Here is a 26,739-nt window from a genome sequence, read left to right as displayed (position 1 = left end):
ACGATCATTTGTACTTTGGTTTCTATATAGCTATATATATACTGAGTTCAGTTTGAGTCTTGTCTTCTAATAACAATTGAAGATTGATGTATGCACGTGTATTCCAATTGACAGTGCTTGCATTAATTAACCAAACCAAACACACAGATTTTGGGCCGACCTCGCCGTGATTCTCCAGACGCACAGCCGACCAATGTCTTCCAATCCCTCAGCGGCTCAGCCTGTCTGTCAGCCACACGCCTATGCCGGAGGTCCAGCGTACTTCGGGTTGGGCCGAGTCCTCCCTCCGCTTGGGCCTTGCTTCCTATGGCACGTTCATGAAGAGGTTTGCTTCCCGCCTCTGCTGCTTTTTCACCAGGGGTTTCAATTTCAACATCCTGACTCGCCACTGAGAGACAGCATATTAGTGCCGTTCCAAGCCGGAAATGGCTAACCGAGGGAGAGTAACGTCGAGAGCAAGGGAGCTAGTGGCAGGTCTCCAGTAGTCCAGTGAGACATTGTCTCCGTGGTGCTTATATAAAACACAAGCATAAATAAATATAAATAAACAAGAAAAATGGATAACTAACACAGTTAAATATAAGCGAACAACAGATCGCCCGGGAAATGAACACATGTCTGTATATTAGTACATTGCCCAAAACAGAAGCACCCGTTTACATACATCTAGTAACTTTTGTGGAGATCCGATCGATCGTAATCTGCCCTAATCAGATGTGAACAATGGAAGAAAAAAAATTTGTTCACCCTAATCAGACTTCAGACTTGAGCTCTGGTCCGACAACCTGTGCCTGCAGAGCGGGCACATCTCGCTCCTCTCCAGCGTCTTCCCCACGCAGGCGCCATGGAACACGTGCCCGCATCCCGGCCATGCCGCCACCCCGGACTCCAACAACTCGAAGCAAATGCAGCACTCCTCCTCCTCTTCCTCGTCGTCGGCGGCGATCCTCCTCCTGTTGCCTGGCACCGGCTCCGGCAGGCGCAGCTCCATGTCGACGTGGTAGTAGTGCACGGGCCACGGCTCCAGCACCTGGCTCACCAGCTCACCGCGCATGTGCGCCATGCGCTCCACCGTGTAGTCCTCGAGCCGGAGGATGCCGACGTCCACGATCACCTGGAGACGCCCGACTCCCGGAGGGACGGCGTTCGCCGCCGGCGTCGCCAGCAGAAGGCTCGTCCACAGGTCCGCGAGCTGCTGGCGGAAGAGGCCGGGGTAGATCAGTGGACCTAGAGACGACCCGGCCCATGCCAGAGATCTTGCCAAGTCGCCGGCGGCAGGCGGCACGGCGAAGCGGAGGCGGTGGAGTTTGGTCCTCCGGTACGCCTCCACTTCTCGCCGCCGCCCGCTCCGTGTCCCCGAGAAGCGGGTGTAGCGGTACAGCACGAGAATCTCCTTGCTTTCTTGGTCCCCGACCCCGATGGGCGCCTCCGCGGCGGCGACGCGCATGAAGCCGGCGGTGTTCCCGACGACGGCGAACCGCGGCGGGCCAAGATACTCCCCGTCTGGCACGACGCTCCACGCCGGCGCGGCGGCGGCGACAAGCCTCTTTCTGCTGTCGCGAGCACCGAGCACGCCGCCGACGTCGTCGTCCTCGCCGTTGTCGCTATCGTAACGCTCCGCGGCGTCGTCCTCGCTCATAGGCTCGTACTCTACCCCTTGGTCCACCTCGTCGTCGTCGTCGTCCTCGTCCTGCTGCACGACCACCGCTTCCACGTCGTCTACGCCGAGGACGAGAACCGCCTCTAGCTCCTCGACGTCGCCTGAGGACGACGACGACGGCTCCGGCGGGGCAAGAACACGGACGTTGAGCCGGACAGCGGCGGGCACGGCCAGGTCATGGCGCAGGACGAACTCGCCGGCGAGGACCACCGGTGGCACCACGGACACGACGACGGGGTCCTTGGACGACAACGTGCCGATGGCGCGCTTCTCCTGTTCCTGCCCGACTACCTCCGCCCAAACGTTCACCACGCGGTCGCCGCGCACGCACGACGGGTCGACCAACGACATGCCGGTGATGCAGAGGCGGCGGCCATCCTCGGACGACATGTGCAACACGGCGCCGGCGCCCCTGAACTGCGACTCCGCCATTTTCGCGTCAGATGAATTTGGTGGAGCTGTGCTTGTGCGTCGAGATATATATAAGAGAGCAAGCTCGTACTTCGTTCCGGCGTCGATTCGGACTTGGGGCCGGAGTTGTAAAAGTGACGTGAGGGAGGGAGGACCCGATACTGAACAAGTTTATATCCTCGCTCGTCGCCATGGGTCATTCACTTGGCTGTTCCCCCTCAACTCAAGCGGCAGCCTCTATGGAAGATGGTCGCCGGCCCTGACGTCTCCTCGTCCCCTCACGCCGCCACTCAGGTGGCAACGGTCTCAGCCCTGAGCCCTGTTGTCCCGAGAGCATGGGGGTAGCCACAGGTCATGCAATCACAGGTGGCGCAGATCACACTACCTGAAAAAAAAATCATTTGTAAGTGCCACGGGTCTTTTCTTATAGCAGCGACGGGATATTGAGCTGCCTCTAAATGATTCTTTATTTGTAGGGGCGAGTCGTCTTTACAAATTAATTTGTAGGAGAGGCTTAATATCCAGCCGCGCCTACAAATGGGCGTATATTTGTAAGGGTGGTTTTCAATATCCAGCTGCTCCTACAAATCATTTTATAGGGGGCAGGTAGATATTGAGCCGTCCCTAAAAAATAGACGCTGAATATTTAAAAAAAAGTACTAAAATTTGAATTTTTGAAAGCAACCTCGGATGGAGAAATGACCAAAATAAAATTTATAGATCTTGAGAAGTTATAGAATTTTGTAGTTAACAACTTTTTCATTTGAATTTATTTTGTTAAGTAAAACTACAACCTTGGATGGAGAAATGATCAAAATAAACTTTGTAGATATTGAGAAGTTATGAAATATTATAGTTGGAAACTTTTTGATTTTAAGTCATCTTGTCATGCAAAACTATGTTTGAATTTTAAAAAAATAAAATTTGAATTTTTCAAATGACCTGGGGTGGAAAAACTTCCTAAACAAAAAATATAGCTCTCAAAAAGTTACGGAACTTTCTAGTAGGTAACCTTTTCATTTGAAATCATCTTGTCATGCAAAAATACATTTGGATTTCTCATATTTAAAATTTAAATTTTATAAATGGCCTCGTACGGAGAAACTCCTTAAATGAAAATTGTAGATCTCGAAAAGTTATGAAACTTTGTGGTGGTAGTGGAGGTCGCGTGCGTGAGAGAGAGAAGAGAGGTCGGCGGTTCGAAACCTCGGGGCAGCAAAGTGCGAAAAAGTTGTGGAAAAAAATCACAGTAGTAGATGGATGGTGTGGCTGACCGGTGGAGGCCTCCCCGAAATAAAATAAAATGTTTTGCTATTTTTTAGGGATTTTTTTGGTTTCCAGAAAATAATTTGTAAGAGTTGAGCCGCCCCCTACAAATCCTTGATTTGTAAAAGCCCTCCTGGAGGGGCGCCTGATGATGACCTCCTTTACGGAGGTTGGGAGCCACCCCTAAAAATCATAAATGGCTAGTGCCACCAAGTCAGGAGCTGAAGCACCTTATCCACCAGGTTTTGGCCTGACCGAGCTGATGGCGAACGATGGCCTGTTTAGTATGTCGCCGCGAGATAGCCCTTCGGCCGAGGACAACGACAACTCCACCTCAAGAGCTTTACCAAGCGAGTGCTGAAGAAAGTTGATCCTGCTAATTCATCAGCTTCCCAAGTAGCCATCACCTACTATGCCGGCACTCTCGTTGCAGAGCAAGTAGCTGGTGGCTTAGAGCCTCTCTCCGCATCCATGTAAAGTGAGGTTCTTGTCATACAACGTATGAGCTTGGTCATGGGTACTTTAACACTAAGCATGTCGGAACGGAAGGCCTATGACGAACTCTTCAATAGTAAGTTGACCACTTCCAACATCGAAGCATTGGATGTGCTCTTCACATATATATGACCGGAAATAAAGGATAGTGCAGGCAGGCCACCTCTTAGGTTGCATCACTATGTATACCTCGGGTTGTATACTATTTGTGTAATATTGAAACCTAGGACAGTCCAGCAGCTATAGCTATCGTCATGTATACCTCATAGGCCACTTGCAAGAAGCGTGTGGTTTGTATGGTTACGAATACCTCCTAGGCCACTTGCAAGAAGCGTGTAGTTTGTATGGTTACTTTTGCTTAATTACAATGATACATAAATCTTTTGTGTATTTAAGAAAAAAAAAGATACGGTAAATGAGAGAGAAGATATCGGCAAGAATTCCACAGTGTTACTAACATGTAGTGGCAGCAACAATGTTCTGGTAGGGGTGTGGGTGTCAACAGTGTCTCTCTACATCACACCCACACCCCTACCAGAACATGGTGAACTGAGCTGAAGCCAGGAAAGCTGCATGTGACAAGTACGCTAGTACACAGTAAAACGCGAGGCGCCATGCTTTTGAAGCTTTTTTTTAACAAAGGGGACAAGGCATAATCTGTATGAAGGGTAGGTGTAACAGAAAATGCTACTCTACTGTAGTCCCCAAGGGTGCCTTCTCTATAAATTTGGGTCGAGCTGCACAGCAACGCCTTCACAACCAATGCAGGGTAGAGCTCGTCTCTATCCTTCCTATTTCACATTGTTATGACAACCAACATCTCATCTTTATCTTTATTCTTCCTAATTCACATTGTTACGACAACCCAAGTGTCAGGCATTGAAAGTGAGAGTGTTGGAGGAAAGCAAAGCGACTTGACATCAAATTCTGCAAGGATGCATAAACACGACTACTGGTGATGCAGAGGTGGTGGTCAACCTCCAACGACATGTGCAACACCGTGGTTCGTCATGCATTCTTTTGCCTCCAATCAATCATCTCTGACAGAACGGGCGAGGTGAAGAACAATTTGCCAATGCAACCATGCTTAGTTCCCCTTGCTAAATTTTAGCAACAGGGCGCAAGGTGGCGATGCACAGGCTGCGAGCCCCTGAACTGGGACTGCGATTTCTCCTCCATTTTTTGCGTCAGATCAAATGAATTGGTGGTGTTATGGGCATACGGTTTGGCGCGCCGAGAGATATATAGAGCAAGTTCGTTCCACGCATCGAATTTGCTTTCCACGTCGAGTCGGACTTGGGCAATTCTTGCAATAGACTGCGTTTTAGAGAACCACAGTTGACGTGCACCAGCCGGGGCGGCAGGGCGACGACAGCGCTGCCCGGGTCAATCACCAGGGACAGATAGGTGATGACGAAGCGTTGGCCCTCCGGCAAGCCGCGTGGATGGTGGTGTTGTGGTTGCGGCGTTGCAGTTTGGCACGTTGACATATATAAAGCGAGTTCCGTGGATGGAATGGTGCTTTCCGTGTAAAAAATTGGTCGAGGTCGACTCGGACTTTGTGTATGCAACCATCATGATCGGTTGTTAGTTTGTTGTACTTGGTCGATCTTCAGCCAATCCAGTCTTCAGGGTGCTATAAGCTAGTTAGTGGTGTATGGTTGTAGTGTTTTGGCACTTGTGTATTCGTATATGAGCATATTGCCAAAGAACACAGAGGCGTGAGTTCACTCCAATTCTCTTACACTTTGAACCGAGAGTGAAGAATCGAATCGGACTTGGTCAAAAATCTCAGAATACATTGTTGTTCTTCTTCTCCCCCACCTCAATGTGTTCTTCTCCACCACCTCAATGCGCCCTTCCTCCGTAGGCACGGTAGGGTCTCGTGGGAGCTTCACGTGTGGCAGTCTCCTTCCACTCCACGCCCTCGACTCTCGATATGGCCATGCTTGACGGCGAGCCGCCACAATGCCCCACCCTGACCTAGCTCGACTGTCCCTGCCTCTATCACTGCCAGGGCCCCTAATTACCGCTCGATCACCATCTCACTGTCTGGCTTCTCTGCCTCTCCCGAGCCTCTTCCTTCTAAGCCCGCCAGAGATGGAGACAGAGGAGGAGCTGTGGTGCAGTGGGCCGCATCGGTGCTGCGAGGAAGAAAAACAGTGTACCCTCACCTCCATTCGAATGGAGACTCGGGTCCAAATGTTTAGACTCGATGATCTCTGGAGATGCACTCACTATATATTTCAGCCGTGAGCAAATAATTTTGTAGCGTGTCAATTGACATGGCAAATGCCAGATATCATCAGGAATTAATTCCACAATTTACTGACATGTGAAATATGTGATGGCAGGAGTGCTCTTATCTTATGGGTATAAGCTTTTTTTCGAGAACACTACTTCACATGTATTTCATTAAGTAGCTTATGTATGCAAACTATGTCTCTATATCACCTTGCACTTACAAAGAAACTTAACACAGTAAAATATTTCTCGAATTTAGTTCATGGTGAACTAAACTGAGGCCTTGTTTAGTTCACCCTAAAAACCAAAAACTTTTTAAGATTCCTCGTCAAATCGAATCTTTCGGCACATACATGGAGCATTAAATATAGATGAAAATAAAAACTAATTTTACAGTTTAATTGTAAATCGTCAGACGAATCTTTTAAGCCTAGTTATTTCATAATTAGACAATGTTTGTCAAATAAAAACAAAAGTGCTACAGTGTCAAAATCAAAAACTTTTCGAATCTAAACAAGGCCCGAAGCCGCTGCATGTGACTAGTATGTGACAAGCACGCTTACACAGTACAAGGCAAGGCGCCATGCTTTTTGCAGCTTTTTAACAATGGGGCAGCAAGGCATAATCTGTATGAAGGGCAGGTGTAACAGAAAACTTGATGCTGCTCCTCTCCTGAGTCCTAAACTCCCAAGGGTGCCTTCTCATTCTCATGGAGGCCTATAAATTTGGGTCGAGCTGCACAGCAACGCCTTCACAGCCAATGCAGGGTAGCTTCTCACCTCCCAACAGGTAGTCTATGACTCTGTGTTCTTCCCATTCCACCCTGTTGTTACGACAAGCTAGCAAGTGTCAGGCACTGAAAGTGAGAGTTGGAGGAAAGCAAACCGATTGACCATCCGATTCTGCAACGGGTTCGATGGGTAAACATGATTGCCGGTCGGTTTGTTTTCCTCCAATATCTCACCTTCAGTCGATAGCCTGGTGGTGACAGTTACAGACAACATGAAGAGAGATGCTACCAGCATCATTTGTGCCATTTGAAGTGAGGATTAGAGGTAACTGAACCATCCATTGGAAGAAAGGTTCAGTTTCCTCTAATATCTCATCTTGAATGGCCCATCCCCGGAGATGTTTTCCTGCATATAGCTGACATGCAATCACCCAAAGTGAGTACTGAAGGAAATCATACTCCCAATCACTGTCACAGACAAACAGACACAATCCATGTTGGTCATCGAGTTTGTTGTCCTCCAATATCTAACCTAGGTTGAATTAAGTGATACTGAACTGTCGACTAACTGTTAGTACAAACCAGGCCCAAAATAAGGGCTTCAAGCTTCAATGTCAAATGCAAGAATCTATACTCCTCACCCCCTGAACCCTGACAAATTTAGTTTTGCTAGAAACATTTGTTCAGTACTGATCATGCTGCCTTGCTCAAAACTCGCCCTGCCCTTTCTGGTGAAAAATAAAAGTTTGCTTTGCCCTGACCTACCCTTTACTGTAAAATGTAGTTTCAATGGAGCTATAAAAAGCATCCTTTGATGATACAAGGAGAATTTCGGCATGTTTCCACTTTCCAGGTCATTTGTTGTTCCTACTTGCTGAGTGATCATCGGGTGCTGAAAATGAGGGTGGGAGGAAAACAAACTAACTGGTAATCAGAGTCTGCAAAAGGTAATCGCCAATTTCAGCTTGGTTTCCTCCAAGATCTGAAGTACAGTACAACTGATGCCTTGGTTGCTGAACAGATTTGCTGGGATGGTATATGTCCTCCATTTGAAGTGTGGATTTGAGGTAAGTAAACCGACCTGAGAAGCAGGGACAAGTATTATTTCATCAAAAGTGATGCACAATCTTCTACTACTATTATTTAGTAAAGCACTGAATGCAATGTATACACTGTGTACAGTGGTTTATCCAGCAGCAACAAGTAATTCATCTGGATAACTACGGTTGAACGATCATGTGATGCAGGTGCAATACTTTGGGCTCCAAACTTGTTCCTTACTTTGTCATGGTACTAACTGCAACCGAGGAGGAACCCTCCCCAATGTTGGGTACCTAGCTTTAATTTTGTACCAGGTAATCAGAATGAACTAGAATGTGACAATTGCTGAACTAGAGAACACACTGTGTGAAAAATTTTCTGCTTTAGTTTAATTCTCTAACAAAACAATAAGAGCTTGCCTATACAGCTTGAAACTCAGTTAAACTGCATAACTCTGCCTGTGACATGAACTAGACTAGACACAGCATATATGTTCCTCAGTGCAAATGGGGATTATCACTGTTGGTTTGCAAACCATCACTGATAATGCTACCAGTGATGGTTCATAATCAGTGACAGCTCTAGCTTCGAACGTTTGCCAAGTCCACTGATATTGCAACTTTATCAGTGGAGGAATAATGGAAGTTGACAGGTATTTTATTTTAAGTTTTTTGAGAAAAAGGACAACGCATAAGCTATAATGAACATGAGAGCAGATGTACCAGAACAGGTTTATTCTCCTCAAGATGGCATTTGAAGTGAGGATTAGAGGGATATGAACCATCGACAGGGGAAGGAAAGAGGGTTCAGTTTCTTCTGATCTTGAATGCTCCATTTAGGAGATGGTTTTCAGCACATGGCTGGTGTGCAGTCACCCAACATGAGCAAGTAGGCAAGACGGCAATGACTAGAGCTGCTCAGTCACATATGAAATGAGGAAAACAATCTCACAACAAATGAATTTGAGGTTCTACTACTGGAGGAAATCAAATTCAGTCACAACTCACAAAGCCTAATGGACAGATAGATAAACTGTCCTGTTGTCTACCTTGTTTTCCTCCAATATCTTATGTTTGGATGGATTGTTCGATCCTGAGTTGTTGACATGCTGTCGTTACTAACCAAGGCCAAAGGGACACCATGCATCAACAAATGCAGAACAGAGAAACAGATGCCGGCCCTGTTTGGTTCCTACGAATTGAGAGGAACTGGAAAGTCATCTAATAATGAAATGGGAAGTACTTTCTAGATATTAGTTTCAATTCATGGAATCAAACAATCCACACCACTTTCCCCCCTGGAGTTCCAATAAATGTACTATGACCCAAAAAAAAACATAAAAAAAGGATCAAACAATCCTCAATTGATAGTTGAACAACAACATGAACACAGACAATATTCAAGGATAGAACTTGAAGTAACTGGATAGCATGGTTAAATCAATGTTAAGCTTTACATGATGCTATTGTGTAACGTCAAATGAGGTTTGTAAAATATGTCCTTGAACCTCAAATACAATAATGTCAGATCAGGTGTCTACTCCATCCGTCCAAAGGAACCTCTGTTAATCTATGGATAGGGGAAAAATATACATTGCCCAAAAACAGTGGTGTATATGAAAGGCTTAGAAATTGCCATGGCTACAGGTGATAGAATACAACTATCATGGATAGAGAATACCCAAGCTTGTACTGCCGACTCCCAATTGTTGATGTCCAGTAACAGCTTTGTAACTATGTGAACTGTGTATTCTGGATATGTCAGATCGACTTAGAAGAGTCTAGATCAGAAATTACTGGCTTGTCATTTGGCACTTCATCTGAGCTGCTGATCGCAGAACACTCATCAGAAGACCAATCACTTGGTATTTGTTCCTGATCACCAGTCTCATCCTTCACTGATGCACCATCTGAGTCAATAAATGAAAGGAATGACTTCTGTGTTTGATCTTGTAGGCTTCCAACTTCCTTTCCCCTCCAAACAATAATTTGCTCCTTGTCAAAGGAGACAAGAATGCAAGGAACAAGATCCTACAACAAAATAAGAGGGTGGGAAGTATACTCTGTTATAAATCATCTTCAGTTTACATATGCAATTTCAATATGTACCCATACACTCACCCTGAGCTTGACTCCAATCTTCTTATAGTCACTTTTTGGCAATCCTTTACAGTCTATTCGTACTAGCTCATCCATCAAAAAGGCATCCCGGACCATTGGCACAATACTAGCATAGTATCCGTTCTTGGCTGTGAGATAGGATGGTTGTTTCATACAGTTATGTACAAATATGTATATCTAGGTGGACAAGGGGAGCAAAATTACCAAGCTTTGTCAAAACAGGAGCATGTAGGCCCTTCTTCCTCATTTGCTTTGTCTCCTCAACTGTGAGCCCTTCTATTGTTGTTTTGATTAGCCTCGGGTAAACAGGTTCAGCAGGTTTCCACAGCATCAACGGAATCACAGGTCTTTTCTTTGGATTATAATGCCTACCCCTGTACAGTATCAACAGGCTACCATGCCGGTGGATGATCACGCCACCAGTTTTATCCTGGACAAGAAGTTGCCATAGTCATGCTTCTGCTCAATCAAATGTCGCAATTACAACCAGTGACATCAAACTATAAGCTCCTAAATACATGGTCACTGCAACTGAAAGTAAGAGTGCTATGCTTTCTAGGAGATTTGATACAAGTAGCTACCTCAAGCTGATGGCACACATTTTGCATATCAACCGTTGGCACACCGAGGCATTTTATCCTGACAGCCTCACAAGTCTTCCAGTTATTGTGAATATCGTTTAGCATGTTATGAGTAAGCCCATCTCTCCCTAGAGAAATTAACAAACGAGTCAACATCATTCATCAGGACAGTCTGAAATGCACTCCCCCAAATTAGCAAAGCCACGAGCTACAACTGCTCCAGAAAAATCCAATCCTACCAAGGTTGATCTGACGCTTGGTGCGGTTCTTCTGGCACTTGTCGACCAAGAACGCACGCTCAGCGGGGGTGAGCGGCTCTCCCAGCACGCGCTCCCGCTCTCGCCGTCGCGCCTCCTCCAGCCCCTTCTCGGCGTCGGGAAGGGGATCCTCTGCCTCGACGTCGCGCAGGGTAGCGTCGACGGCGGGCGCGCAGAGCCCCGTCCAGGGCCGGTCGAGCCGCCCGGGGCCGAACGGGGAGTACCTGGGCTCGCGGAGCCCGATGGGCTTGGACGCCGGGGTGCTCTCGGTGTAGCTGAAGCGGAAGTCGAAGGGGAGGTCGGAGTGCGCCGGCGGCCGGCCGCCTCGGTCCAGCGAGGACGGCGGGCGGTACGGCGGCTTCTTCGCGCGGCGCTTCTTCGTCGAGGAGGCTGTGTCGCTGGGAGGTTCTCGCGGGGCCGCCGGGGCGAGGGAGTCCGGGGCCACGAAGCCGTAGCGGTCGAGGAGGCGCGAGAGGTGGCGGCGGGGAGGGAGGGTGGGTGGTGCGCGCGCGCGGCGGAGGAGGAGGATGGGGGCGAGGAGCATGGGGCGGCGGTGAGGGCGCCGGCGGTGAGCTGGGAGACAGCCGGCGGGCGGCGGTGCGGTGGGGTTTGAAGGGTCACAAGTACAGAACAAAGCCTCTCCTGGTAGTGGGGTTTTGGGGGGAGAAGAAATCGCGTCCGTGCAATGGAAGGCTGCCTCGACAAACGAACGGCCCGATTCGAATGTATCAGGCTCTGATCCACACTGTCACTGTGATCTCAAGCAAGTAGGCCCGTATAGAACGCAGTGTGATACTAATTTCAGAGCAAAGAATAACAGACTATTTGGTTCCCCTAGTAAGACTATTTTAGCAGCTAAAATTATTTTAGCTACTCTTAGCTGACTAGTAGGACTAAAGTATTTTAGTCTCTTTTTAGTTGTTCTGTTTGAAAGTTTAGCTACTGAAGTTTAGTTGGCTAAAATTTAACAAAGAGAACCAAACGAGCCCTAATTATACACCAAGAAATTGGGTTGAGATGCACAGTTCATCCAGAGCTAGACTAGTTTACCGAGCGACAAGAGTGAAAGTACCTGTAAGTTGAAATCTGAACACGAAAATGGAGAGATCATCGATATAAAACTGGGCCTCCTAACCCTTTTAGGTAACTACAGACATTACTACAACAATCAGTACGGACATTTCTGGTTAAACTTGCCAGCCAGAACAGGTTCATAGGCACACCTATATCATCCGATCCTTTAATAGGAGGGGAGATACAAAATGGTTCCCACCAGTTCCAACCTTACATTTTGATACACAAAATAGTTAGATGTCAACTATCAGTACAATTAACTTATCGCAGACCCAGATGATAGCCGCAGCACCTCAGCTCCTACCTTTACAAATACAGAAGCACTGGTGCTTGCAGCAACTGCACTGCACATGACATTAGCTCCTCGAGCTCTGCTGACCTCCCATATAAGAACTCAACAGTGACGCGTCAGCAATATACATCCAAAGCACATCGCATCTTCGCTTCACCCACCGATTGGTATGAACAATATTCGGGGGATTTTTGACTAGGATGATTGATACGCGTCGCTATTGCCCTTGCAAAATATAAGAATTAGTGGGGGTCCATGGTCTCAAGCTGCCTTCACCTCGGCCCTGACAGCTGTTCAGCGTGGAGGTTGTCGGTCGAGTCGAGAATCCATTCTGAAGTTCGATGAGGGCCTAGCTCGACCTCTTGCCGTACTACTTCTACCTTCTGCCACTCCTCCCACCTCTCGGCGAGACCATCGCCTTCGAGCATCCTCACAACCTCTGACATCTTAGGACGCTCCGAGGGGTTGCTCTGAGTGCAGAGGAGCGCGACCTGGATTAGAGATTCCACCTCAACATCGATGTAGGTGTGCTCTAGATCTAAATCGACCAGACTCTCCAGTTTCTTCTCCTTGAGCAATCCTTTGACCTGCACAAAGCAAATGAACACGAACACAATGTTAATTAATTTGCTAGCCAAGTCAGGTCATATCAAAAGAATGCAAATATAAGAAATTTCAGAGACAGGAGCATGCCACTCTACTTGTTTTAGCTGTCAGCCTGTCACAATGCACCAATTCAGTTAAAATGTTTATTTCTTAGACATTATCAAAGCTCTATTTGTCATTGGATGAAACGATTAGCAAATTTTTAATGATTGCATAGGAAAAAGCGACCACCTACCCCTACATAGTATTGAAGCCACAAAAAGGCACGAACATTTAGGTTGCAATCTGAACAAAGGAAATGGCTTAGTTAATTACCCAGTCAAGAAGCATGACATCATCATCATTAGCAAGGCGAGCTAGATCAAAGGCACGTTGTCCTGTAATAAGCTCTAAAAGCGTAATTCCATAGCCAAATACATCAGTTTTCTCAGAGGATTTTCCTGTTGAAAGGTATTCAGGTGCAATGTGCCCAATCGTTCCACGAACAGCAGTAGTTACATGGGTATCCTTGTAATCCATTAGTTTGGCCAAACCAAAATCCCCCACCACAGCTTCGAAGTCTTCATCTAACAAAATATTTGCAGCTTTGACATCACGATGAATAATCTTTGGATCACAATGATCATGTAAATAAGACAGGCCCCTAGCAGAACCCAATGCAATCCTTCTTCTTGTTTGCCAATCTAGCGGAGGTTCAGCTGGTGGCCGGTCTACAAAATAAAACCAAAGTAATTAAAACTTCAGAGTTTGATACTGCTGTTAGAGAGGTGTAACATGAAGTATGTGAACAGCACTATAATAGAAAATAAAAATACCTCTTAAACGTGATGCAACACTTCCATTAGCCATGTATGGATACACAAGCAACCTTTCTGTTGGTGTCATACAGAATCCACGAAGACGCAATAGATTTCTGTGTACAGCCATACTAATCATCTCAACTTCTGTTTGAAACTGTAATTCCCCACCAGGCGTGCGCTCTTCCTTTAGTCTCTTAACAGCAACTAATGATCCATCTGCCAGCCGTCCTTTGTAGACTTTGCCAAATCCACCTCTTCCAAGAATGTTCTTATTGCTGAAGCCATCTGTTGCAACTTGTAATTCTCGTAGTGAAAATCTTTTAAGCTGGCCAAGATGCACCTCTGGATCTTCCTCGGCTGCCACATTCAAAATCTCACATTAAGTTGATTCAATGTTATTGCCTAAATTATTCTCCTGCTGTTGAATACTTACCAGGTACATCGAAGAAATGCTCTTGAGGTTTCCTGCGTCGCCAATAGGCAAAACCAATTGCAGGAATAGCAAACAGCAAGGCTGCGCCAGCAGCCACTCCACCAGCAATTGCTCCAGTACTGGAAGAGCTACTTCCTGCACGAAATAAGATGTCAGCAGCAAAGCCATATGTTCCATACCCTTAATTACTGACATACTAATGCAGATAAGGACAAAAGAAAAGACGGTAGTTATTGACTTGTGCTGCATCCCTGCATCACACGAGGTACAGGTCATGTAGCTTCCTGTCCTATCCCAGTATCCCACTATAGCAAGTTAACAGCAGTACAACACAGACATATCGCTGAGTCACTGACTAATAGTGCAGCACAGAATCATAGTACCAAATTGTTAGGATCTGGCTACTTATTACGAATTATTTTTTTAAACTTAATTTTCAGGAAAAAAGTGCAGTTATTCCTTATCACTCACCAGCCTAGAAAGCATTATGCTTGTTTTGGAGGTACACAAATCCCAATTAGGATGTCATTTGGATGAAAGAGCAAGACAGGAAAGGTCCTATTGAACTCAAGGATTTCACTGGACAATCTGAATAAATCACCTGGTGATTGCGCAGGGGTTGTAGGGTTGTATGGAGGAGGTGGAGAAAAGGGAGGAGCACCAGGACAAGGTTTTGTAGTGCCAGGACCACATAAATTAGGGTTGTTCGCAAAACTGCAAAAGAAGACAGGTGTGAATAGCAGAAGCATTATGGCTTAAAAAAATGAAATTTTCCGCTAAAATTATAGCTTTACCTGATAGGGGTGAATAATGAAAAGGAACCAGTTGATGGAACTTCTCCAGACAAATTGTTATTTGACAGATCCCTGTGATAATAGAAACATTTAATTTCCATGTTATATTTACTAATTAAAACCAGACTAACTATGCAAACTGAGAAATAAATACTTACAGAACTTGGAGTGCAGTGATAGCAGTTAATGATTTTGGAATTGAACCAGTAAGGCTGTTGTTGTTAAGACGCCTATGCCCCGCACAAAAGTTCAAAGATGTGTCAAATGAGAAACATACACAGGCAATTTCATACAAAAAATAAGACAACTTAGAAATTATAATAAGTTAAAAACCTAACAAAATGATAGAGATAGACACCTTAAAACATTAAAAACAGATTGCTGGATATAAATAATCTAACTATACAATATAGATGCGGCAAGGGTCACTTTCAAACACAAGGAATCACTCAAGTCTGCCATGAATAGCAAATCTGTCCTGGAAAATCTAACTTCTTCCAATGGGAATATGGGACCCAATGAGGCTATGCAGCTACATTCTTAAAACTTCAATGAAAAAAGTAACTTCATTCATGAGTAAACAAAATCGTGATTTAAGTCATTTAACAAGCCAGCTACCATGTATGTGGCCTAGTGAAATCTCAACATCATAGAAGATCTCACTTGGTCAACACATATAGATGGGATGAAGCAACCAACGACGACAGATAGATTCAGTGCGTAAGCCAAAAGATTCCTACTCTTAACAGGTTTTACTTTAGTGAATAGTAGGGAAAATCAGTGCAGATATCTTACAAGAACCGCAGCTTCAATAGCTTCCCCAATGAATCTGGTATCGAACCAGTGAAGTTGTTCAGGTACAAATCCAAACTGACCAAGTTTGTAAGATTCCCAAGTTCACTAGGTATAATGCCGCTGATATTATTACTGTAGAGCTCCCTGCATTAAAAATAATATATGAAGGCAGTGACTAATATTTTAAAAACAAAGTAACTGAGTTATGGCATGCCACAGTAAATGGTTGAGGTCATTAGTGATTAACGAAGGCGGTGAATGTTACTATGATGTCATCACAGTTAATAGTGCCAACAGCATTGTCATTTTATACAAGACAGGCTCGCCATTTGAAGACAGAATATGCCAGTCACTTATTTTGACAGGAAGATGTACTATGTATTATGCCTCACCAGAGCAACACAGCAGCATAACCTTATTTTCATCTATGTAATAAGTATTCTGAACAGGATATTTCTTATATGAGCAATCATGCATGAAATGTTTTCACCTAGAAAGATAATAAAATCTTCCGCCACATGCAAAATCGGTATGGGATTTCAAGGCACAGCAAAGGAAGAGAACTTACAGGTACTGCAAGTTTTTGAGCTGGCCAAGTTGCGGAACCAAAGTTCCTGATAGTGCAGCATTTCCAAGATCACTGCAAATGAAGAAAAACTTTCACTAGGAAATACAGAATAGGTGCAAGTCACTGATGAAATATAGTGGAGGAAAAGGTGAACCTACACTCTGATAACACTGTTGTCATTGTTGCAGGTAACATGAAACCAAGTGCAGGGGTTGACCAGAGTGGGATCCCAACTTTGTAGAACATTATTAGGATCATTTAAGTTAGTCCTTAAGCTATGCAAGGCATCACCTGTCAATAGCAGAATAGAAAATACAGACTTCTTTTGTTAGAAATGTCACCCAAACGAGTAAAGGGATACATCAATCAGTAAAGCCGTAGAGTTGTGGCAACCAATATCCCTTTTAGGACTTAGGTAGCTTAGGTAGCCATAAATTAAAAAAGATCAACATCACACAAATGAAAACAATAATATCAACATCCATTCCATTAGTACTTGTAGCTAATGGGCTAATGACATCAAGTAAGACAAAGCTTCAGCTCTACAGTTCAGAATTTGAACAATTCCCCTCATTAGTAGAAGCATCCGAGCAAAAACGCAGCAAGACAACTGTCCATTCTATGACAAAACACTTTGCTCCAAACAAACGAAATATAGCCCATAGGCCCCATGACCATCACACAATATCCAAGTAGCATAAATAACCAAGAATACTCAAGCAAGCGCCATCAGCATGAGCCTAACGGCACCCGAAACAAGCAAACAACACAAGCAAGTAAAGCAAGGTCCTAACTCCTAACCAATCCCATCCCAAGCATCAGCAACTTAAAACCAACCATAAACCGCTGCTCATCCCCCTCCCCCTCAACTCCCCCAACAAGCAAATCATGGGACTAGGAGGATGAAAAAATCACTCTGCGTAGCATAACCAATCACGGGCACCAAAAGGCCCCCCTGAGAATTGGCCAGCCACCAACTAGTAGAAACAGAAGTATATCCAGAAACAACAAAACCACGTCAGGAGACGTCCAAATCAAGCCTAACGACCGGTAACGCGACTATACTATCGTTGCCCAAGCAAATCAGCGCGCAGCAAACGTTAAGCAGAATCTAGCGAAGCAATTTAATGCAACAGTAGTACGATGCTAAGCGACAGCAGTCATCAGAACGCACAGGGGCGCAGGGGCGCAGCAGAAACAAACACCAGAACGGGGATCGGCCTGGACACTCAAAGTCCAATGAATTCAGAGTGGGGAGTAGGAATCCAATTGAACATGCTAACAGCAAAAGACGCAAACTCTAAGTGGTCTCATCAGAGAGCAAAATAGACACAAATTTGGTGCAGAAGGAAGGACGAATTTGTTCGGCTCGGCCAGTTGCCAAACACCCGAATCCGGTGCAGAGTAAATTCGAACTTTGTTTGACCTAACAACGCAGAAACGACTCGTACCCGCCCGCCCGCCCGCCCGCGAGGGCCAGAAATGGCAGCCAACCAAACCCCGGAAACGGCACTGGGGTTCCGCGGTCGATAGCACAGGCGTAAACCCACGACCTCCATTTGAATTCGGTCCAGTGGAAGCAGGGCAGAGCTCCCGGAAACACCCCCAGCGGCCAGCGCCCAGCGGCAGACGGAGCAACTCAGGGACAAGGCAAGGCGAACAAAGCGGGGAGAGAGAGAGAGCCGCGTACCTTCGGTGTTGGCGAGCACGAGCGCGGCCGGGTGCAGCAGCCGCAGCAGCAGCAGCGCCCACAACGCCCACCGTCGCCGCCGCGAAGCCTCCGCCGCAGCCATTGCCGCGCGACCCCGCGACCTCCGCTAGATCCCTCCTCGGACCGCCGCCATTCCCGCCGGATCGGTCGGATCAGGCCGTCCGCAGCCGCCGCCCCCGGCAGGTCGGGCGATCCGGCCGGCGAGGACTCGATCCCCCTCTTTTCTCGATCTCTCCGAATCGATCCCCGGGCCTTCTCACTTCCTCCCACGCTCTGCTGCGCTCGCTTTTCGACGGCCTCGGCCTCGCCTGGGCTCTCCTCCTTTTCGCTGCTGCGGTTGCGTAGAATTGCGATACGAGACACGGGTGGTGGGGACGGAATCGAACGGGATATTGTTTTTCTGAAGAAGAAGAAGAAGAAAGGGGAGCGGGGGTTAAGCGCTTTTAAGCTTCTCGCTTCTGTGTGTGTTTTGGCTTATGTTTTTTTGTTTATTATAAGCGTGGGCGTGGGTTTAGGATTAGCGGCGCCAAAGAACGCAGGCACGCAGCGCAGGAGATGGAGACTGGGACTGGGACGGCGTGGCGGTGCCGGAACGGAGTCAACGAAACGGGGCTCGCGCGTGTGGGTGGGAGTGGGACGGCGTGGGGCGGCGAGACGCGGGATCCCGTGCGGATGGCCCAACACCGGGCAGGGAGGGGCAGCACACAAAGTTTCGTTTCGTATGATCACCACCAACTCAGGCCTGGTTTAGTTATCAAAAAATATTTCAAGATTTTTTATCCCATCGAATTTTTAAATGCATACATAGAATATTAAATATAGATAAAACCAAAAATTAACTATACAATTTATCTATAATTTACGAAACGAATCTTTTAAGTCTAGTTAGTTTATGTTTGAACAATAATTAGTAAATACAAACGAAAGTAATACTACAGTAGCCAAAGCTAAATTTTTTTTGCGAACTAAACAAGGCCTCAAAGTGGTTGTTTGTGGGTTTCCCTATCTCAACGGTTGGTTACGGCCTGCTTGGCCTGCATCTGAGTATGTCAAATCCTAACAGAGGAGCCGCTAGATTTGTGGCGAGCAAAACAGGTGGCAAATATTTTGGTAAGAAATATATAAAATAAAATAAGGATGTGTTTGGATGGCACCTCACGACACGTTGCATCGGCATTGTGGCTACACCAATAGTGCATATGGCGCTGAAACTGGCCGCCGCACACTTTCGTCAATTTTGGGCGGCGAAAATCAATTAGAGGAGCATGGTGACGTTGCGAGCTGCATCAGTGAAGCAAAACGCCTGCCCCAAAATGCGGCGCGCGGCTGCTATCCAAACATGCCTTGACTGCACTGGCACCTAAGGAAAATGTGCGGCTACGTTTTAACATGTGGCCATGGAGCAAAACGCTAGCCCAAACAATTGCGGCGCGCGTAGGTTTGGTGTGGCGAAAACGTACTCTTAGCCTTTATTTGTTTCATTGCTTAGTAAACATTTTCTATAGAATTGTTATAGTGAGAAAATTAACTTCAAACTAATACTGGATGGTAGCGATCTAAAAATTTAAAGCATATTTTCTTCTTTTTCATGTTAACTAGTATAAAAAATTGATGAGATCTAGAGGAGAGACTCTATTGTGGCGAAATTGATACGAAGAGCTTGAGCCTCATGCGTCTCATCATTGGATCTACCCCTAGTGATAGAGACAAAACCATAAAGAGCACGTGTTAAAGCATAATCAGATCTTGCTTCCAATCAAACAAGGTGGTTTTGACATTGTACTCTTACTACTTAATACAACTATTGATCATATGGCCCTGTTTGAATCCAGGGGGCTAGAGTTAGTTTGGGCTAGTTTACGCTCAACTAGCCCAAAAGTAGCCAAACAGAAGGGTTAGAGTTAGTTTTTTGCAACTAGCCCATCCAAAAAAACTATCCCTCCAAAGAGGTGATTATTTAGGCTAGTTCTGCTTGGACCTATATCAATTCCTTTTTTCTCCAACTCAGGCCACACGGGATCGAGCTTATCCTATTCCCTAGCGATTGATCCGCCGCACCGATCTGCCGCCGTACCGATCCGTCATATTTGTTTTCATTCTAACCCTTGCATACAAACACGTCTTCAGCTAGAGCTAGTTTAGAGCTAGTTCTGAGCTAGAAACTAACTCTAACCTCTAGCGGAGCTAGAGTATCCAAACACGGCCATTGTAACATCTATTCACTCCATTTTCTTTTTGTAAGATGCAGCCTAACATGCACGGTCTCTTAATAAACTACACTTTTACTAGTACGTCTAATTATACTATAGCATCTATTCAATTCCCTGCAATTTTCTTTTTTATTTATATTGTATTATTTATACTTATAAGTTCATGATAATTCGATAGTATGTTGAATTACAAGTCTAATCAGATTAAGTTTATATTATGATAATTTTAAAATATTAAATAAATTATTGGTCAATGATTTAAAGTTTGAAACTTAATGTGTGTACGCGCCTTATAAAAGAGAATGAGAGAAACATACCAAAAGAAAGTAAAAGGAACACAATATAAATATAGGCGCACACATATAAAGTATCCATATACATATTTCGTCGCTCACGCTACTAATAATAGCATAAAAGTAATGTCTATGTGAAAGTTGTCATCGTGAAATAAAAATGCAAGCTAAAATACACTAACACACTATTAATATGATATTTTTCAAACTAAAGAAGTGAGTTCTAGTATTTTTGCCACGAAGAAATGTAACCCGTTGTGCAAAGACTATTATGCGATTCTTTTATTAAAAGAAGCAAAACGGAAATGTGAATTTGCAGTTAGCCTAAAGACGGTGGTAGATATTCTTAATTTGCAGCTCATGTAACTTTACAAAGACAAGTTTAAACCTACGATACGACCCTTGCACTCTGAAACGTGAGAAGACATATCCGACCCTTAGCAGGCAAGTTGTTTACTTGCAAAACATTTTACAAAATATAAATAGTGACACTTTTGTTTGTATTTGACAAATATTATCCAATTATAGACTAACTAGGGTTAAAAGATTCGTCTCGTCAATTTCGACCAAACTGTGCAATTAGTTTTTATTTTTGTCTATATTTAATACTCCATGCATACGTCTAAAGATTCGATGTGACGGGGAATCTGAAAAATTTTGCAAAATTTTTTGAGAACTAAACAAGGTCATAGGGTACGTGGTACGAGAACGTGGTACGCGGTACGATATTCTCATAAACTATGGAACGTAGGGGGTATATAGCTTCGTCTCGTTCCTTTAAGTTGCGGAACGCGTTCCACTTTCTAAAGAAACGTGTTTGGGACGTAGTGGTTGGCTCAGGTAGTTTTACGTGTTGTTTTGAATCAAATGAGTTCGATTCCTAGCGTGATTTAGTTTACTATTGTATTTTTGTTTCATTTAGGGCTGTCCAACTCCAACCTTAAGGCTCATTGCAGGTCTAGGCCAATGAGTCAATCACCATCTAGATTTTTCGCCGACCGCTCACGGACGGGCACGGCGCAGTATGCACACACATCACGAAGTTCCATAGTCGCTTGGGACTGACGTTCCTATGATTGCTCCTATATACGATTCGTGTTCCACCGCATTTGGGAACGATGTTCCATGATGTTCTCGTTCCACGTTTCGGGACGAAATTCTCGGAACGGAGAACGTGCCCATGTGTCCCGTACCCCGGCTGCTAAGATCCGACCCAACCCAAGTGATGGAGCGATAGCCGATGGACTAGAGTCCGTAGCTTTGAATGAACAATAATAACGAATCGTAGGTTGACAGGTTACCATCTCCAGGAATTTTGCATTTAAAGTTTGCATTTGAGTAATTTATCAAAAAGCTTCAAAAGAGGTATCCAACGGTTTTGTATTTGGAGTTTGCAATTTAGGCAACTTGGCAAATGAGGGAGCAAATTTAGCAAAAATATCAAGCTGTGGATGGCTTTGCAAACCCGATCACACGAGTAAAGTCACGCGCAAGAAAAGCGCGCACGCCTGAAGACCTTCTATTTTTATCCTTTGCCAAGTTCAAATGCCAATTCCCTTGATGATGGTCTATTTTTATTCTTTACATTTTGTTATAGGAATTTGCAAACAACAACAAATATCAAGTTAATTTACCAAAGCCTTTGAAGATGCTTACATGTTGCACAGTTGGAACATCCTGGGCGGGAGCCGGGGAATGTGGGACGGAGCAGCGCGCTTCGGTTGAGCAAAAGGTACTGAAATTTCGGACCATATTTGAAATTAAATTTATTTAGAAATATTTAGATATGTTCATATCTAAGTTTAAATATTCAACATCTGATAAAACTAAATATTTAAATCGTACATATACGAAGTTAATATTTAATCATATTTTATCTGACATAATTAATATTATTTATATTCAAATTTAAATTTAATTAAAAATATAAAAATAAATATAATATCAAAGATATCTGTTCCGTCTGTTTTCATCGCTAATGTTGAGCCACGAGGCTAGAGGGTGGAAAAGGCAACACGTGCACCGTTTCAAAGGCCCGCTGTTTCGTGTTCGTTGGTCCCCTGGGCGCCGCAGGATCGGGAGCCGCAAGGTGGTCCCCAGTTGCAGTCCCGCCTCCACGTGGGGTCTGGTCAACGGGATCGCTGTCTTCCGTTCCACAGGCCATTCAATATCACGTTCCGTTCCGTCGCCGACGGGCCCCAGCCCAGGCTGTGGTGTACTACTACTGTTGTGCGCCGATTATCGTCCGTACACAATACGCAGATACTAACACTAGGGCTTGTTTAGATGAAAAACTTTTTGAATTTTGACACTGTAGCACTTTCGTTTTTATTTGACAAACATTGTCCAATCATAGAGTAACTAGGCATAAAAAATTCGTCTCGGATTTACAGACAAACTGTGTAATTAGTTTTTATTTTTATCTATATTTAATACTCCATGCATGTGTCACAAGATTCGATGTGATGGGGAATCTTGTAAAGTTTTGGGTTTTTGCGTGCATCTAAACAAGGCCTAAGGCTTTGTTTAGTTCGTAAAAATTTTCAAAATTTCATGTCGCATCGAATCTTTGATCATATACATTGAACATTAAATATAAACGAAAATAAAAACTAATTACGCAGTTTACCTATAATTTGTGAGATGAATCTTTTGAGCCTAGTTACTCCGTGATTGGACAATATTTGTCAAATAAAAACTAAAGTGCTACAGTAGCCAAAAACTAAAATTTTTAAGAACTAAACAAGGCCTAACACTTCTGCATGCTTGGTTTTCTCCGATAAAGTTTAACTCATATCATATTGAATATTTGACACATGCATAAAGTATTAAATATAAATTATGTATGAAACTAAGGACACGACTAAAGAGTAATTTACGAGATAATCTTTTAAATCTAGTTAGTCCATGATTGCACAATAATTACCAAATAAAATAAAAATATTATAATACCTGTTAAACTTTAACACTCTCAACCAAACACCGCTTAAAGGCCATTTGAATTCTGCGCCATCTACTTTGAATTATTGGATGTTTATTACGTGTGGATTATGGTGAAATTTAGTTTAAGTTCATATGAATTCGACTATATCTAAATAGAACCTTAGAATTGTTTAGATATATTATTTAGTGTATATCTAAATGCATAGCCAAGTCTATATATCTAGAAAAATCTATACAATGGAGATAGTAGTTGTTAGGACTTAGGAGCAAAGGATTGCAAAACAGAGATTCTGGGAGCATCTCAAGGGTCCTCCTATATTCTCATAATAAGGCATCTATATTTCTCTCCTCCAATAGCTTAACCTAGCTACCCCAATGACAAATATATGGTGGACGATATATATCAACCCAAAATTAAGGACAAAGAAATGGAGTAATTTATAAGATACGACTATATATAGACCTTAATTTTGACTTCAACATATTGCATGGAACACTATTAGAGATGCTCTCATGCTCTCCAAGAAATTCAACCCCTCCGTTACAACAGTATCACATTAGTCATTCTAAATTAGTCGGTCTTCATGTTTTGCAAGTGCAGTGCCATGTCATCTCGATTTGATCTGATCACAATATTCCATATCGTCAAGTCGCCCTACAACTCTAGATCGAAATAGACCCTTATTAAGGTAGGTTTTATTTTTCTTTCTCTTTGTGATATAGTGCTTTTACTTCTATTGTTATACCAATATTTGCAAAAAAAATGCATATTTTGTAATAATCTAGTAATAATCAAAATGTAAAAAAATCCATAGTAATAAACAAAATGTAAAAGAAACGTCCTCTAGATCAGAAGACACACGAGGGACTTGAAAAGATAATCTTTCACATCGCGGGTGAGGAACAAGATTCTCATATATCGCCATAGCATCTCGTTTCTTTTATCATCTATGCCTCTTTTTCCTTTGAAGATGCAGGAATTTTCTTTTCTCCATGTGTGTTTGCATAGTTATTATGAGAAAAGGAAGGAAAAAGACCTAGCTTTCACCAAAATATTCTTGAGACGTTTACACTCTCATCGGACTGTTGTCTTGCAGGTCCAGCACAATGAACCAATGCAAGTTTCATGATAGGACCAAGGAAGGAGAGCGAATAAAAGGGGAGGGAGAAGCACAAAGCTTAGACCATGTTTAGCTTCTACCCAAAAACTTTTTGCCTCATCATCAATCAAATGTTTGGACACATGCATGGAGCATTTAATATAGATTTAAAAATAAATAAGTACACAGTTTGTATGTATTTTATGAGACGAATTTTTAAAGCCTAATTAGTCTATAATTGGACACTAATTGTTATAGTTATAGATGTGCCACAGTATCTCAAAACTTTTTTTTCGCGAACTAAACAAGGCCTAGTAATAGTGGGGACATGCATGCAGGGATTTTTTTTTGAACGGTTGGACCATCAACGTACAAAAGTAGGTGCATCATTTGTATCTTGAAGTCAACAATGAGGAGGGTTATCAGTGACATACTGACATGATGCAAGATCATAACGACAATAACACAAAGCTAGCTGAGGAAAATGATGGAACAAGGACGAGGTTACATACGTTAATCCAGTGGCTTTTTCTTTGCTGTCGATTTTTCAATCAGGCTCATCTCCCTTTTGTCAATCGAGTACAGTAGCAATAATATAAAGATATGATCGAAAGGTGCCCGGCCGGCGACGTTGAAATGTTCCTCTCTTAATCTTTTTCAGGGGGATACCGGACCTGTCGCGTAGAAATTTTGTCAAAAAGGGAAATATATAGCTTACTGCTACTAGTGATAAACAATAACATGCACGTTGAATAATATATAAACAAATGTTAATTAATGCTAATATTATACTCTATCTATTCTAAATTATTAGCACCCTTTGAAGGTGGATCAACGACAGCAACGACGACTAAACATCAACTGTTCATTAAATCTGTTAGAGCAACTTCAGCCCACCTCCTAAATAAGTTCCTATTCTAAATCTAGGAGTTGATCTCCTACTTGGGCTCCCATTTTTCATGCCCTCCGAAATTATAGTTTCAGCCTCTCACATCCAGAACCCCCTATCCAGTAGGTCCCACCCACTTTCCTCTCTTTCCACTCATAAATCAAAACAAGAATTAGAAATGGTGGAGTTGATGTAGGATTTGTCAATGACAGGTGGGTCCCATGTGAGATAAAGACTTGGTCTGTTTTTTTCATTGGAGTTGGGTCTTAATTTGAGCCCCTACTTTTTTTATCATAGCCTGTAAATAAAAGTTTAAGGACTTAATTTAGGGATTTGGGCTGGAGTTGCTCTTAGGGCCCACAAAACAACACCTCGATCGAGCTAACTAAGCTCCATTACAGTAGAAGACACTTTGGCTAGCTAAGTTTAGAGCTAATAGAAAGCTTAAGTGCTAGCACAGATTAGTCACGTAGTTATGCATAGATGACGATATAGATCATATGATCAAGTTCTGCCCAATCCTCTAATAAGCTCAACTCAAGCCTGATGAGTGAGGAGCCAAGTTGGCTCGAGCTGGGCACGTTGAATAACCGACAAGTCAAAGAGGTTTTAGTTAATAAACTAGTGCATGGTTCTTCGGTTCAATTGTTTTGTTATATATTTTTTTTAAAGGATATCGATCCTCTCTCATCTCCGCTAGTACGATCGATGCATGTGCAAAATGACTATTCAAAACGTAACTTGTACGAACTTGCACATTATTACAGATCCGATAAGCAACATCCTGCACGGTCAATTAATTTTTTGCTTTGGTAGCTGTTGCTGACCCGAGCAAGACGCGGTATATGATATATGTGATCAAATCAATCCTCGTGCACTGCTTTTCCTGCACGTACTACGCGGATTGCTTTCGAAGGTTCACAACACGTTCACATGTCACGTCACATGAGCAAAAAAAGCTTGAAAGGTCAGCAAAGTGCAGGCATCCCCTAGGTAGGGGAAAAGCACGGCACGGCCCTTTTCTACCTGGCAGCCTACCTTTTTGGGCTGGGCTGGGCTGTGTTTGGGCCTTGCCTTTCTAAAGGTACGTACAGTACGTTTTACCTCGGCTTTCAGCCCGCTCGAGTGTGTGTATGAATAAAGACGGGGTAGCATACATCTTTTTTTATTCGCAATATTATTGCTATTTTTTTAGAATCATATTATTGCTAGTTTGATTTTAGGCTGTTTGGTTTTCCTTGCTAAATTTTAGATAGTTAAAACTATTTTAGCTATTTTTATAGATGATCAAGCTTCTTTTTAGTTAGTAGGTTTAGATAAAGTGACTAAAGTTTAACTAACTAAAATTTAGCAAGGAAACCAAATAGACCTTTTATATCAACATCATTCTTTTTGATTTTACTGGATGGAGTAATAATACACACAC

The 26,739-nt window shown here is 43.7% G+C and overlaps 2 protein-coding genes and 1 long non-coding RNA gene across 6 annotated transcripts; 1 reads left to right on the top strand and 2 right to left on the bottom strand.

Moving 5' to 3' along the window:
- On the bottom strand, nt 7,260–11,750 carry LOC8069672 (CRS2-associated factor 1, mitochondrial). Of its 4 annotated transcripts, XR_002454924.1 has the most exons (8): nt 10,788–11,750; nt 10,549–10,676; nt 10,172–10,397; nt 9,968–10,095; nt 9,528–9,877; nt 8,896–9,038; nt 8,570–8,760; nt 7,260–7,887 (listed from the first exon to the last, which is right to left on the bottom strand). XR_002454924.1 is itself a non-coding variant. In XM_002443895.2 (5 exons), the coding sequence occupies exons 1-5, from the start codon at nt 11,347–11,349 to the stop codon at nt 9,608–9,610; spliced, it is 1,314 nt and encodes a 437-aa protein (XP_002443940.2). In that variant the 5' UTR covers nt 11,350–11,750; the 3' UTR covers nt 9,246–9,607. The 4 variants fall into 4 exon arrangements, 1 of the variants encoding a protein (XP_002443940.2); XR_002454923.1 differs by lacking the exon at nt 8,570–8,760; XR_002454925.1 differs by lacking the exons at nt 8,570–8,760; nt 8,896–9,038.
- Nucleotides 7,670–7,999, top strand: LOC110436947. The gene is made up of 2 exons (XR_002454926.1): nt 7,670–7,753; nt 7,828–7,999. It is a non-coding gene; the product is annotated as an uncharacterized LOC110436947 (long non-coding RNA).
- Nucleotides 11,922–18,350, bottom strand: LOC8080895 (LRR receptor kinase BAK1). The gene is made up of 11 exons (XM_002443894.2): nt 17,858–18,350; nt 16,326–16,458; nt 16,168–16,239; nt 15,600–15,743; nt 14,963–15,034; nt 14,805–14,876; nt 14,612–14,724; nt 14,011–14,145; nt 13,593–13,934; nt 13,093–13,487; nt 11,922–12,758 (listed from the first exon to the last, which is right to left on the bottom strand). The coding sequence occupies exons 1-11, from the start codon at nt 17,958–17,960 to the stop codon at nt 12,444–12,446; spliced, it is 1,896 nt and encodes a 631-aa protein (XP_002443939.2). The 5' UTR covers nt 17,961–18,350; the 3' UTR covers nt 11,922–12,443.

The sequence above is a fragment of the Sorghum bicolor genome, chromosome 7 (assembly GCF_000003195.3).
Source record: "Sorghum bicolor cultivar BTx623 chromosome 7, Sorghum_bicolor_NCBIv3, whole genome shotgun sequence".
NCBI lineage: Eukaryota > Viridiplantae > Streptophyta > Magnoliopsida > Poales > Poaceae > Sorghum > Sorghum bicolor.
Note: the sequence above shows the minus strand (reverse complement) of the source record. Positions and strands in the feature narration are given on the sequence as shown.